The sequence below is a fragment of the Acomys russatus genome, chromosome 32 (genome assembly GCF_903995435.1).
Source record: "Acomys russatus chromosome 32, mAcoRus1.1, whole genome shotgun sequence".
Classification (NCBI taxonomy): domain Eukaryota; kingdom Metazoa; phylum Chordata; class Mammalia; order Rodentia; family Muridae; genus Acomys; species Acomys russatus.
The window spans coordinates 40209745-40224825 of record NC_067168.1 but is presented as its reverse complement, the minus strand read 5'-3'; the positions used below and the strand labels follow the sequence as shown (position 1 = coordinate 40224825).

The 15081-nt window shown below is 44.4% G+C and overlaps 1 protein-coding gene across 1 annotated transcript in view; it reads right to left on the bottom strand.

Annotated features, from left to right (window-relative positions):
• Positions 1–10855: 10855 nt before the first annotated feature.
• The window catches only part of Dync1li1 (dynein cytoplasmic 1 light intermediate chain 1), a 41700-nt gene continuing 37474 nt past the window's right edge, over positions 10856–15081 (bottom strand). Inside the window, exons 12-13 of the mRNA XM_051139963.1 lie at positions 13328–13480; positions 10856–11087 (exon numbers count right to left, since the gene is read on the bottom strand). Of these exons, the coding sequence (XP_050995920.1) occupies positions 10975–11087; positions 13328–13480 (266 nt within the window). The 3' untranslated portion in view covers positions 10856–10974. The remainder of the gene's footprint in view (positions 11088–13327; positions 13481–15081) is intronic.

The following is a 15081-nucleotide window of genomic DNA, read 5'->3' as shown; positions in this document are numbered from 1 at the left end:
TAGGCGTGCACCCCTCCACGCTTAGCCTGTTTTGTTTTTTTAAAAGTGCCAGGGATCGGACTCAGATCCTTCTGCGTGTTAGAACCCACGCCCCTGTGTTGAACTGCACTCCTCCTCCCGCGGAGCTTTGATTTCTCACTTCTCACTGTCTTCCATCTTTCAGATAGTCGCCTTTTCATTGGAGAGGGGGTACACCTGTGTATGAAGGTGCAGGCTCACATGTGCACAAGGATAGAAGTCAAAAGTCAACTTTGGGTGTGTTCCTCAGGCATCATGCACCCTGTTTTTGAGGCAGGCTCTCTCACTGAACTAAACTTACCAGCTAAGCTAGACTAAATATGGCTATGAAGACCCAAGGATCTGCACCCCAATTCCCTGGCATGGAGTTACAAGCACAGACCTTTTTTTTTTTTTTTTAATATGGGTTCTAGGGATCAAACTCAAGTCATCAATGCCAGCAAGCCTTTACTAGCTAAGCTGTCTTCCCAGTTCTTTCTCCCCACCCCCATCCCCGAGACAGGGTTTCTCTGTGTAGCCTTGGCTGTCCTGGATTCATTTTGTAGACCAGGCTGGCCTCAAACTCACAGCAATCTACCTGCCTCTGCCTCCCGAGTGCAGAGATTAAAGACATGTGCCACCAAACCCAGCTCCTTCCCAGCTCTTATATGCTGGATGTTTATAGTACAATTGTAAACCAGATCTGCTTATTAAGTTTACTGCCATGTGCCAACCAGAGACACAAAATCCTTTCTGGCAGGACAGTAAACAGATTAACAAAAATTCCAAAGGACAATTGACAAACAGATTAGTCAGAATATCAGATATGAATAAATTACATGAAGATATTGACCATGCCAATCGATAATGATTCAATTTTAGATTTTTTTGTTTGTTTGTTTTGGTTTTGGTTTTTTGAGACAGGGTCCTCTGTGCAGGCCTGGCTGCCCTGGAATCGCTCTGTAGACCAGGCTGGCTTCAAACTCAGAGATCTGTCTGTCTCTGCTTCCTGAGTGCTGGGATGAAAAGCACATGTCACCACCATCTGGCCACATTTTTTTTTTTAACTTAATGATTAGTATGGAATCTGCACATATTCAACAGAAACCACACTTTGGACTAAGTTTGCTCTTTTTAATAAACTATGTGAGATAGTCAACTATTATTTTTAAAGATGGGTTTATTATTTTAAAATTTTTTGCCCAAACATGGGCTGATGTAGCTGTGTTTAGAGGAAGCTAAACAAATACACTGTATTTGACAGCAATAAACACTTTTGCAACTGTTCACAATTTCTATGAAACAAATCACTCCATCAATGAACAGTTTACTGGACTGACCAGATAATTTTCAAAGGAAAAAAAAATGGCCAATGAATACTTTGAAAAGTGTTCAACATTTTTTGCGTTTTGTTTGCTTGTTTTTTGTTGTTGTTTTGAGTCAAGGTTTTTGTGTGTTATCTTGGCTGTCCTAGATTCACTTTGTAGACCAGGCTGGCCTCGAACTCACAGTGATCTGCCTGCCTCTGTCTCCTAAGTGCTGGGATTACAGGCATGCGCCACCATGCCCAGGCATGTTCAACATTTTTAACCATCAGGAAAAAGCAACTTAGAACTGCTTTGAGAGCCTATCTCAGCCCAGTCAGAAGGAGCATCATCAAGAAAGCAAATATTGTGAAGGACCAAGGAAGGACAAACCTCTGTTGTCTGCTAGCGGGAACGTGAACTTGTGCAGCCACTGTGGAAATCCGTGTGGGCATCCCTCAAAAAGCTGAAATTAGAACTTCCATTCCAGCCACCTGCACCATTCCTGGGTATAGAGCCAAAAGCCTCTAGTCAGTGTGCCACAGAGAGTCTTGCAAGTGTTTATAGCTCCATATTCCCAATAGGCAAGAATGAGAACCAGCCTAGATCCCAATAGCTTTGGCCCAATAGCTGAATGGGCAAAGAAAATGCAGTACATATAGATAGTGGAATTTTACAGAACAATTTGGGATTTTTTTAAATGAAAATATGATATCTGTGCAAAAAATGAATGCAACCGAGTATTACTGTTAAAGAAAACAAGGCAAATTCAAAAGACCAGCCGGGAGTGGTGGTGTACGCTTTTAATCTCAGCACTCAGGATGCAGAGGCAAGGGAGATCACTATGAGTTCTAGGCCAGCCTGGTCTACAAAGAGAGTCCAGGACAGCCAAGGCTACACAGAGAAATCCTATCTCAAAACAAAAAACAAACAAACAAAAAAACCAAGCAAGCAAACAAAAACAAAAAGATGAAAGACAATATGGTTGATCTCTCTCATATGCAGGCTGGAGAATAGCTCAGTGGCTAAAGCAATGTCTGCTCTTTTATAGAACCTGAGTTTGGTTGCTAGAACCACATAGGGTGGCTCTCCTGTAACTCCAGTCCCAGGGTATCCAGTGTTCTTTTTTGGCCTCTCCTGGCACATGCATATATTCTCATTCTCTCTCTCTCTCTCTCTCTCTCTCTCTCTCTCTCTCTCTCTCTCTCTCTCTCTCTCACACACACACACACACACACACACACACACAGAGAGAGGGGGGGGGAACAAAGGAAGAAATAAAGTTAAAAAATAAAATTTTAACTTTAAATGTGTGTATCTGTATACCATGTACATGCCTGCAGCCTACAGAAGTCAGAAGATATTAGATTGTCTGGAACTGGTGTGAAATGTGCTTGTAAACCGTCATATAGGCACTGGGAATCAACCCTGGGCCCTCTGCAAGAGCAGCAAGTACCCTTAACCACTGAGTCGTCTCTTCAGTCCCAGGATATTATTTAAATTTTGATCTATACTTATGTGTATATTTGTGGATTTACATAGGTGTGGATTCACATAGGTATGATTATAGATGAGAAAACTAGAAACGGGCTCATAAGAGAGAGGAAGACGCTGAGGGAGACGAAGGGGGGCAAAGGAGCACAGGAAGGCAGAAGCGCATGCTGAACGAACAGGAGAATGAAGGAGGCGCAAGCACAACACTGCAAGTATGAAATGCCACAGTGAGAGCCACGCTTTATATGCTGGCCTAAAAGATTACTATAGGGCTGGAGGTGGAGGTCAGTTCGCAAAGTGCTTGCCTAGCATGCATGCACAAAGCCTGGCTTGGATCCCCAGCAAGGCATAAATCCTGGCGTGATGACACATACCTCTAATCCCAGCACCTTGGAGGTGGAGGCAGGAGGGCCAGAAGTTCAAAGGTCCCTTTGGCTACATAGCAAGTGAGTTTGAGGCCAATCTGGACTACATTTATTATTGTTGTTGTTGTTGTTGTTATTATTATTATTGTTATTATTATTATTACCACCAGCAAGATGGCTCAGCCAGGGAGGTGTTTTCCTCACAAGCCAGTGGACCTGAGTTGGATTTTTGGAACCCATGGTGGAAGGGGAGAACTGACTCCTGAAAGTTGTTCTCTGTCCTCTGTATGCACAGTGTGGCACACACACACCAACACCCATACACATGCTAATAAAAATACATTTTAATTTTAAAGTCCGATATTTTACATTTTATGATGGGTTCACAGAGTCGTTGTACTGATGATACAGTGGAGAACACACAACTGCAGATGAAAGGGCTCTTTGTTAATGGGTGGTGGGAAATGGTGTCTCAGAGCACCACAGTATTTGTGTGGAAAGATACCCGACCTACGGGAAGGCACCCAGGGTTACGCTTCAGAGTGAGAGAAAAGCCAAAGAGCAGCCGGGCAAAAGCACAGACAAACAATAATACATAAATGTTTAAAGGATTTGGGGAAGGCAAAGAAGGAGTCTGAGGTTTATTCCACAGAATGGACGAGGAAGCCACGGTCTAAATGGCCATCTAGGCCACAGAATTTACCAGAGCTCAAACTACTCTCCCAATCTGTACTTTCCATATCCACCAGCAGAGGGCGACAAAAACCAAAGGCAGGCTAAGGAGGCCTGCTGGCCAGTGTGTAAGTCACTACTAGGCTGAGTGAAGTCCAGGGAAAGAAAAGGGGCCCAGGGGTCAGCAGCCTCCTGTGAATGCTCTGGTGCAAAGCAACTTGCTCACTTAGAGGTGGGGAGCTTTTAGTTACCTGGGGATGGGTGAGGGTGGGATCCAGTCTGGAGTTTGGGTACTATTTTGTAACTGTTAGCAGGAAGACTTACTTGTCTCAAATGAAGTGCCACCCAGGTAGCTAGAAATCTGTTAGGGCAGTTGTTGTTTTCTTTCACTGCTTCCCCTACTGGTTGCATTTTAGCTCTTGGGGGCTGGAGAGAGGGTCCAGTGGTGAAGAGCACTAGCTATTCTTCCCAGGTGATGCTCTCAGCACCCACATGGTTCCAGTTCCAGGGGGTCCAGTGCCCTCCTCTGGCCTGCGAGGACACCAGGCGCACAAGTGGTGCACAGATACATATGCAGGCTAAACACCCATACACATTAAAATAAATAAGTTTTGTTTTGTTTTAAAAAGCTAGGTGGTGGCGGCACATGCCTTTCATCCCAGCACTTGGGAGACAGAGGCAGGAGGATCTCTGAGTTCAAGGCCAGCCTGGCCTATAGAGTTGAGTTCCAGGACAGCCAAGGCTACACAGAGAAACCTTGTTTTGAAAACAAAAGCAATAAGAGAAAGTGTCAGACATTGATAAAGGTTGAAAAGTGAAAACAAGAGACATGGCTCAGCAAATGAACATGCTTGTTACCTAGACCTGGCCGGGTGAGCTCAGATCAGCCCTACATAAAAGCTAGAGAGATACGGAGCTGTGTGTGTGTCTGAATTCCCTACCCACTGCTATGGAAGATAGGGGAGACAGATAAGCCATAAACTCATGGGCCAGCTAACGCAGTGAGGGGACAGGATGGCCTATCTCAAACGATGTGGAAGGCGAAGGCTGATGGCTCTGGCCTCTAAGTGAATGCTGTAGTACATGCACACCTTATACTCACACACAGGAACACTTACACACACACCATACGTGTACATTCTACTGCAAAACGCTTATATACCAGGTAAAATGTAGACTACACCTATAATCCCAGAATGCTAGAGGTAGAGGAAGGAGAAGGCCAAGCTCAAAGTCATCCTCAGCTCCATAAGAAGTTCCAGGCCAGTCTGGGCTCCGTGTGACCCTGTTTCGGAACAGAAAAACCGAATCAAGCCTGGCCAGGTGATGGCGCACACCTTCAGTCACAGCACTTAGAAGGCAGAGACAAGTAGAGCCCTGTAAGTTTGAGGCCAACCTGGTTCACACAAAGAGACCATGTCTCACACACACTCTTCACTTCCCAAGAAAAGAAATAGCACCAACAATGAAAAGTGTGAATCAGGGGCTGGAGAGATGGCTCAGAGGTTAAGAGCACTGACTGCTCTTCCAGAGGTCCTGAGTTCAATTCCTAGCAAGCACATGGTGGCTCACAACCATCTATAATGAGATCTAGTGCCCTCTTCTGGCTTGCAGGTGTACATGCAGGCAAAGCACATCTGCTGCATTCCTGCCCAGCCCTCTTCCATGGATGGCACTTTGTTAGTTTCTGGTTATCTTCCTTGTGCTTCCTTTTAAGATTACTCATTATTTTTTAAATGTTTAAAATTTCATTTTATGTGCATCAGTGTGAGGGTGTCAGGTCCCCTGGAACTGGAGTTACAATTCTGAGCTGCAGTTACGGATGCTGGGGGTGCTGGGAATTGGACCCGGGTCCTCTGGAAGAGCAGTTGTCTCTCCAGCCCAAGATTACTTATTTTTAATAATTTTGCTTATATGTGTGAGTTTATGTGAATCATGTGCACGCAGGTACCCACAAAGGCCAGTAGAGGGCATCAGATCTCTGGAACTGGAGTTGTAGATGGTTGTGAGCTGCCTGAGGTGGGTGCTGGGAACCTGAGGTAGAAGCTCAGAACCATTGAGCCAGCCATCTCTCTCCAGACACCTTTCTTGTGTTTCTCTAATAGAAAAGAGACAGGTATGTGTGCTCATTGGTGTGAGCAAACATACATGTTGGCTGAGAGGTGCATTAGAAGCTTCTGTCCTGAGAATGTTCTCGTTTCTCGATGTTGGCTATATGTGATCCCTTTGTGCTACTTCAAAACATGTAACATGCACTCTTCTGTATTTGTACACTTGAACAACCCACTAATAAACAACAGCAAAATTAGCTGAGTGTGGTAGCACATGTCTGTAAACTCAGCATTTGGGAGGCAGAGGCAGGAGGATATCTATGAGTTCAAGGATAGCCTGGTCTACAAAATGAGTCCAGGACAGCCAGGGCTACACAGAGAGACCCTGTCCCAAAGCAAAAACAAAAACAAACAAACAAAACCACAGTTGTTTGTTGTTTTTCTTTTTTGGTTTTTCCAGACAAGGTTTCTCTGTGTAGCCTTGGCTGTTCTGGACTCACTTTGTAGACCAGGCTGGCCTCGAACTCACAGCGCTCTGCCTGCCTCTGCCTCCCAAGTGCTGGGATTAAAGGCACGGGCCGCCACAACCGGCTCAGACAACCCAGTTTTTTGTTTTTTTGTTTTTTTGGTTTTTTTTTTTTGGTTTTTTGAGACAGGGTTTTTCTGTGTAGCCTTGGCCATCCTGGACTCACTTTGTAGACCAGGCTGGCCTCGAACTCACAGTGATCCGCCTGCCTCTGCCTCCCGAGTGCTGGGATTAAAGGCGTGCGCCACCACACCTGACTGACAACCCAGTTTTAAAGCAAAATTCCAGGGCCAATGAATAGGTATAGGTAAAGGCATTTGCCAGTCAAATTTGACAACTGAGTTTGATCCCCAAACACCCCCAGTTGAAGAGAAGCAAATCCTGACATTGTCCTCTGGCATCCACACATGCTGTAGCTCTCATATACCTGGCCTCATAAAAAGAATAAAAATTTAAATCCCTACATTAGACAACTGCAGAATCATTTCTGGTCTAGATTTTTTTTTTTTTTTTTTTTTTTTTTTTTTTGGTTTTTTCGAGACAGGGTTTCTCTGTGTAGCCTTGGCCATCCTGGACTCACTTTGTAGACCAGGCTGGCCTCGAACTCACAGCGATCCGCCTGCCTCTGCCTCCCGAGTGCTGGGTCTGGTCTAGATTTTATCAATGACTCCCACCTCAACTCAATACTGAGGTTTTAATCTATAAGCCACACATGTTCTCACTGAGTTAAACATCCCCAGTCTGCTTACTTTTTTTTTAAATTAAAGATGTATTTAATATATATATATATATAGTGGTCTGCTTGTATATATGCCTTTAGGCCAGAAGAGGATACTAGATCTCATTATAGATGGTTATGAGCCACCATGTGGTTGCTGGGAATTGAATTCAGGACCTCTGGAAGAACAACCAGTACTCTTAACTTCTGAGCCATCTCTTCAGCCCCCCAGCCCACTTACTTTTAAGGAGTCGCACTGCCTAAGCCAGCCTTAAACATTCCATCTTTCTGCCTAAGTTCCCCAGTAGTGGATATGTACCACATCCCGCTGTAACATCTCTTTTCTTTTAGATCAAATAGAATGTTCTCCATTTTTTCCCTTATACCCAGAAACAGTATCCCCCAGCTAGAAGCAAATTATTCATTTGAATATTTGTGTTTTTGTTTTTGGTTGGTTGATTTGGTTTTTCAAGACAGGGTTTCTCTGTGTAGCCTTGGCTGTTCTGGACTCCCTTTGTAGACCAGGCTGGCCTCGAACTCACAGAGATCCGCCTGCCTCTGCCTCCCGAGTGCTGGGATTAAAGGTGTGTGCTACCACATATTTATATATTTTTAAGTTATATCAAATTATAAGGTGTCAAATAGCACTATAAAACTAAACAGATTTTAGAGTTTTTTGTTTTGTTTTGCTTAAGATTTTACTGTACAGTCCTGGCTAGTCTGGGACTTGCTATTTATATCTGACTAGTCTCAAACTCAAGAGATATGCTTGCCTCAGCCTTCGAAGTGCTAGGATTACAGCTGTGTGCTACCACACACAGGCCAGATTTAAAGTTTTTGTGAAAAGATAATCCTCCATCATCGAGGTTTTCTACTCACCAGTGCTATATGACTGTTAAGTAAGCAACCACTCTCTGGTTGGCTTTGAGGCCCCACTCCACAAGAGGACATCCCTGCCTGGGTCTTTATATAAAGCTGGTCAAAACCATGGCCAGGGAGGCCATGCTCTTGGGGGGAATCTGCTATTCTTCTGCTAGATAGGCATGCTGCCCACTGTCGCCCAAGTACTTATATTTATACCTGTAGGTTTGTGCTGCCCTCAGCCTTGGTCAGAGAAGCTTGTTTGCAATGAGGAATGGCTAATTTAAAGATTTACACCTTATCAAAGGGTAAGAGTAAGTGACTGTCGGATAGTCAGCTCTGAATGGGACAGATAACACCACCTGTTCCTCAAGCTCAGGGAACATCATAAAAGAAGGGGCAGAAATAACGTGAACTGTGGGCAGGAGAACTATGAAAGGCTGGATTTGACATGGTGTGATTACTACCTAAACAAGGTCATCATCAGTCAATATTCCAGCATGGGGAGGGGAGGGGCTCACAAGGCCCCACCCCTAGCTGAGGAATTTGGCCAATTTTTTTTGCTGTGGGAAGGAAAGTCGTTTTTTCTTTGAGGCATGTGGCCACTGGTAGATTGCCCAGGCTCCACTAGATAGTCTCAAACCCATGACATACAGACATTATTAGCTAAACTGAGTGGGCTATACAAAACTTAAAAGAAGACATGATGCTAGGAAGGAGATAGGTTGGGGGTGGGCCAGAGGAGTTAAAAGTGGATATGATCAAAATATACTGTATATATGTATGTATGTATGTTTGTATGTATATATAAAAATCTTTATTCTTGAAGACTTAAAAAAAAAAAAAAAAACCTATACAAAAACAAAAGCAAAAAAATCCAAACAAGAAAACCTCAGCTATACCCACTAAATAAGAGTCTACAGGGGCTGGTGACACAGTTCACTGGGTAAAGGCACTTGCTGCCAACCTGACAGTGGAGTCTCATCCCAGGACCCATACGGTGGAAGGACAGAATCAACTGTACCTCTAAACACATGCATGGACCAAGACATGTGCATGCCTAGACATAAACACACATAACAATGGTTTATTTTTAAGGTTCTATTTTTGTTTTGTTTTGTTTTTATTTTGGTTTTTTGAGACAGGGCTTCTCTGTGTAGTCTTGGCTGTTCTAGACTCACGTTGTAGACTAGGCTGGCCTCAAACTCAGAGCTATCTGCCTGACTCTCGCCTCCCAAGTGCTGGGATTAAAGGCATGCGCCACCACGCCTGGCCTAAAGGTTTTATTTTTATTCATAGGAATGTTAGTATAAGAAATTGTCAGCCAGGCACGGTTGCACAATCCTGTAATCCCAGGCAGAGGCAGGGATCTCTGTGAGTTCTAGGCCAGCCTAGTCTACAAAGTGAGTCTAAGACAGCCACGTCTACACAGAGAAACCCTGCCTCAAAAAAATCAAAATAAATAAATAAATAAATAAATTGTCCTGGCTGAGGGGTGGCTCAGTGGGTAGAGTGCCTGCCTAACAGGCACAAAGCCTTGTATTTAATCATTAGCACCACAAAAAACCAGGCACAATGGTGCACATCCATAATCCTAGTACCAGGAGGTAGAGGCAGAAGGACCAGGAGAGTTCAAGGCCACCTTGGCTGCATGAGACCATGGCTCAAAAACAAACAAACAAACAAACAAACAAACAAAAAACTAACCTGTGGGAAAAGCCACACGCCCGAGGGAGAAGGTACTAATCAAGAACTCCCAAATTAAGAAAACTTGTGAGTGGTTTCACCTGCTCATTTGCCACTGAGAAAGATCAGAATGCTTATTAATCCTATTAAGTCACACATTTCAAATTACTAACAAATTTCATTCCTTAGCTGACAAATCAAAATGGAATATAAGAAAAGGCAACACATTATTTGACCCTGAATGCAGAGAATAAATACTTTATTAACTGATTACAGTTGAAAGTCATGAACAAAAAAGGAGTATATTAAGGCAGAGCCATACACACACACACACACACACACACACACACACACACACACACACACACACACACACGTATAGACAACTGCAAAGCCGGTTCTCTCTTTACTTGTTCATAACCCTGGTATCTCTCACCCTCAGGTGGTGTGCTTTCTTTCTTTCTTGATTAAAGGAGCATCTTGGCCAATGTTCTGGTCCTCTTGATGGTAACTTGTGGAATCACAGAGTGAGACGACTATGTGTGAGTTTCTCAGCATACTTCAGGTGAGCCTACACGCTGTTGATGTGCAAAATCCAACAACTGATCAGTCTTCAGAAAAACATATGGTAGCCAGGCAGTGGTGGCGCATGCCTTTAATCCCAGCACTCTGGAGGCAAAGGCAAGCGGATTTCTGTGAGTTCAAGACCAGCCTGGTTTATAAAGCAAGGTCCAGGACAGCAAGGGCTTGTTACACAGAGAAACCCTGTCTCAAAAAAAACAAAACAAAACAAAAAAACAAAAAACAAAAAAAAGAAAGAAAGAAAGCATGGTATCTTTAAAAATGATTTGAATAGTCTTACCTATAAAACAAGTTTAGACTTCTGAGTCAATCAACTGCCAAAAATTACATATTTTTCTGCCCTTCCCTAAATGCTCCTGTATGGCTTACATGGCCTAGAAAACAGGATCACCTAGTTCTATTGCAGTCGTAGACAGTTTTGAGACTTTTTCAAAATCCAAAATTACTTCTTTATGCAGAATAGCAATGCACAGTTATTCTACATAATGTAAAATTGTCTTTCTTCTGTGTAGCTCCCCTTTTAAAAATGGGCAGCTACAGAGAGAGAGAGAGAGAGAGAGAGGGAGGGAGGGAGGGAGGGAGGGAGGGAGGGAGAGAGGGACAGGACATAAACTTTGTCCGTAAAAGCTTCCAGCCCCTTAATTCCAACTTGGAAGGGAAAGGCAGAGGCCAGCTGATGTAAGCCAGAAGTATGACCGAATGGCCTTGTCTGGTATCTTCAGGAGGCTTCTCCTTCCGTAGGAGATGTAGGTGATGCAGGAGAGACAGAAGCAGGTTTCCGTGTGATTCTGTCTAGCTCTGCATGAACATCTGAGAGGACAGGCTTCTGGCCTACAGTGCGTTTCAAAGAGAAAAAGAACAGGAGTTAGACAGTCTTCCACATGCGAGTGGCCAATGCTTTCACTGACTGATCACTTCCTACTAAGGCTGCCCAAATAAGACAGAGGACTGCTGAGATCAAGGCCAAGCAGGCTACGTATCAAGATCCTGTCTTGCAGGGACGAGTGGCAATAGAAAACAACAGCCAGGCCAGGCGGCCCATGCCTAGAATCCCAGCACTCAGAGGCTGAGAGAAGTGGACTGCTATAAGATCACAGCTAACCTGAGCTACATACTGAGTGTGAGGCCCTATCTCAAAAAAACCAAACCACTAAATTATATAACCATCCTTAAAAATACAGGTCCTCACCAGGTAGTGGCGGCACATGCCTTTAATCCCAGCACTCGGGAGGTAGAAACAAGTGGATTGTTGTGAGTTCGAGGCCAGCCTGGTCTACAAAGCAAGTCTAGGACAACCAAGGCTATACAGAGAAACCCTGTCTCAAAACCAAAACAAAAACAAAAAAACCAAAACCAAAACCAAAACCAAAAACCAGGTCCTTGTTTTAAACTGAGGGCAGTGCGCTGAAACCTACTACTTAACCTCACAGTGTGGTTTGTTTTTGTTTTTGTTTTTTCCAGTTACTGTAGCACTTTTCTTTTTCTTTATACAATGACGTGTTGCTGGGGCCTAATGTTCTCACTGAACAACAGAAAACCAAAACTTGTCATTTCTTACAGAATTGAGTACAAAAAAACCTTACAAAAATTAAAAGGATGGATACATGTAGAGGTGTCAATGCAAATGTTCCCATGGCCAGCAGGAGGGAAAAAACAGAATGGAAACTGGGTCCTAAGGCTCAGACTTTCCCACCCTGTTAGACCGGCAAGATGGAAGTGATAATTGATCAGGAACCCTTGGCAGCCTCGAGAAATCCTGGAAGTCAGCTATCGGTTAATATCCTGCACAGACACCACACAGTGCTCACGCTGATCCACCAGGCTGGAGATTCACACGTGGGTTTTGCTGTTTTTATTTTAGGGAACAGGGCTGTGAATAATCATCAGCAAACAGCAGAGTTGGGGATCTGGAGAGGAGTGAGAGCTGCCTCTAATGAACAGAGTATAGAACCGACAGGAGACCCAGAGTCCTAACCTGACGAGGAGTAGCATGGTTCAACTCTCCGATACTCCAGCCATGCCCCAATCTTTAAATGTAGGGGTCGTGTGATGGCTCAGCAGGTTGACAGCACTTGTTACCAAGCCCAATGACCAAGTTTGATCCCTGGAACCCACATGGTACAAAAGAACTGAAACTAAAATGTTGTCTTCTGATTTGCCCTCAAAAATTTAACACAGAATAATATGACCCAGAACTCCAATCTCAAATATTGCCAACTAGTTAAAAATGTAAGTTCACATAAAAATTAACATTCATTGTTAGGCGCGGTGGTGCATGCCTGTAATACTAGCACTCCAGAGGCAGAGGCAGGCAGATCTCTGAGTTCAAGGCTAACCTGGTCTACAAAGTGAGTCCGGGATAGCCAAGGCTACACAGAGAAACTTTGTCTTGAAAACCCTTCTCAAAAACTAACAATCATATGAGCCTTGTTAACAATGCCCTCAACCCCTGGGCTGAAGAGATGGCCCAGGCAGCACCCGCTCTTCAATTCCCAGCAAGCACATGGTGGCTCACAACCATCTACACTGTGATCTGATGCACCTTCTATGCGGGTGTGCATGCAGCGAAAGCACTCATAAACATTAAATAAACAAATCTTTAAAAAGTGCCCACCCCAAAGGTATATGGTGGGTGGTGGTGGCACACACCCATGAGTTTGAGGCTAGCCTGGTCTACAAGCTAGGTCCAGAACAGCCAAGGATACAGAGAGAAACCCTCTCTCAAAACAAAACGAAAAGAAAAGAGAAGCCAAATAAAACATGGCTTATCCACACAACGGTGTACTATTGAATCATGAGAAGAAGAAGTTCTGACACAGGTTGCTACATGAAGGAACCACAGAAGCACAGAAACGTGACCCACTGCTAAGACTGTAGTGTACATAGACGCCCAGCGGCAGCCCCAACAGAAGGCTGACCCATGGCCTAGTGACTGGAAGGCATGGAAAGCTTGGCTTTCTTTTGAGAGATGAACATGATCTGAAATTAAATCCCTGACAGGTTCTAAAGGCGCGTGTGACCCCAGCTGTAAGGTGCATCCCAAGAACACCGCCCTGCGCAGGAAGCTCTACCTGACTTTTTGGCAGATGGCGGCAAACTGCTGCTTCCACCTGCAGCCCCTCCTCCAGGACTGCCCCCGACGCCAGGGCCTCCAGGAGAGCCAGTCTTCTTACTCAACAGACTGTTGAAGAAATTTGCCAGGACCCCTTCGCTCGTCGCTCCAGCTACAAAACAAATAAACACAAAGCCTTTTAGAACAAAGACTCAATTTTTTTCCCCATAAATTATTTTCTGTGGTTTGTTTTTGTTTTTGTTTTTTCTGAGACAGGGTCTCTCTGTGTAGTCCTGGCTGTCCTAGACTCACTTTGTAGACCAGGTTGGCCTTGAACCCACAGCGATCCGCCTGCCTCTGCCTCCCAAGTGCTGGGATTAAAGGCGCGCGCCACCACACCCAGCCTTCCCATAAATTATTAAAAGCTACTTATACTTTCATCTACTCACACACAAAGCAATTACAAGGATAGTTTTTTTTCCTTTTTTTATTATTAATTTATTCAAATTACATCTCAGTTGTTAGCCCATCCCTTGTATCCTACCATTCCTCCCCACCTCCCGCTTCCCCTCCTATTCCCCTCCCCTATGTCTGTGACTGAGGGGGACCTCCTCCCCCTGTATATGCTCATAGGGTATCGAGTCTCTTCTTGGTGACCTATTATCCTTCCTCTGAGTGCCACCAGGCATCACCAGGCGTCCCCATCCAAGGGACATGGTCAAATATGGGGCACCAGAGTTTGTGTGAAAGTCAGATCTCCTTCTCCACTTAACGGTGGAGAATGTCCTGTCCATCGGCTAGTCTGGGTAGGGGTTCGAAGTTTACTGCCTATATTTTCCTTAGCTGGTGCCACAGTTTGAGGCGGACCCCAGGGCCCAGACCTGCCTGTAGTTTTCCAGGACCCTCTGGATCCTTCTATTTCCTCATTCTCCCAGGCTTCTCACACCTAAAGTCTCAATAGGATGTCCTCCCCTCTGACCCACTTTCCTGGTGGGTAAAGTTTTCCATGGGGACGTACCCCTTGGACTAGTGTCTCGATATAAGTGAGTATATACCATTTAACTCTGTCTGCTTCTGGGTGAACTCACTCATTATGATAATTTCTAGTTCAATCCATTTGTCCACAAATTTCGGAAATGCTTTGTTTTTAATAGCTGAGTAGTATAAGGATAGTTTTTTATTCTTAATTTTATTTCTTACTATTATGTGATGCCGTGTGTGAGCGTGTGGGTGGGAGTGTATGTGGCACCAGACTGTACGTGGTAGAGTTGGTTCTCTCCTTCCACGTTTATATGTCTTTGGGGACTGCACTCAGGTTGCTAGGCTTCGGCAGCAACTACCTTTTTCTTTCTTTCTGTTTTTATTTTTATTTTGGTTTTTCAAGACAGGGTTTCTCTGTGTAACCTCGGCTATCCTGGACTCACTTTGTAGACCAGGCTGGCCTCAAACTCACAGAGATCCGCCTGCCTTGGCTTCCCGAGTGTTGGGATTTAAGGCTGTGCCACGCACCTGACTGTGCAGCAAGTACCTTGCTAAGCCATTTTACCAGCCCTACAGTGGTATTTTAAAGGGCCAAAAATATTATTTTATTTATATTAGCATATGTCTGTCCGTGTGTACTAAATGTGTGTAGGAGCCCAGAGAGGCCAGAAGAGATGTCGGATCCTCTGGAACTGAAGTTACATATGGTTGAGCAGCCAAGTGGATACTGGGAATTAAACGCAGGTCTTCTGCAAAAGCAGCTAGTGTTCTTTTGTTTAAGATTTATTATTT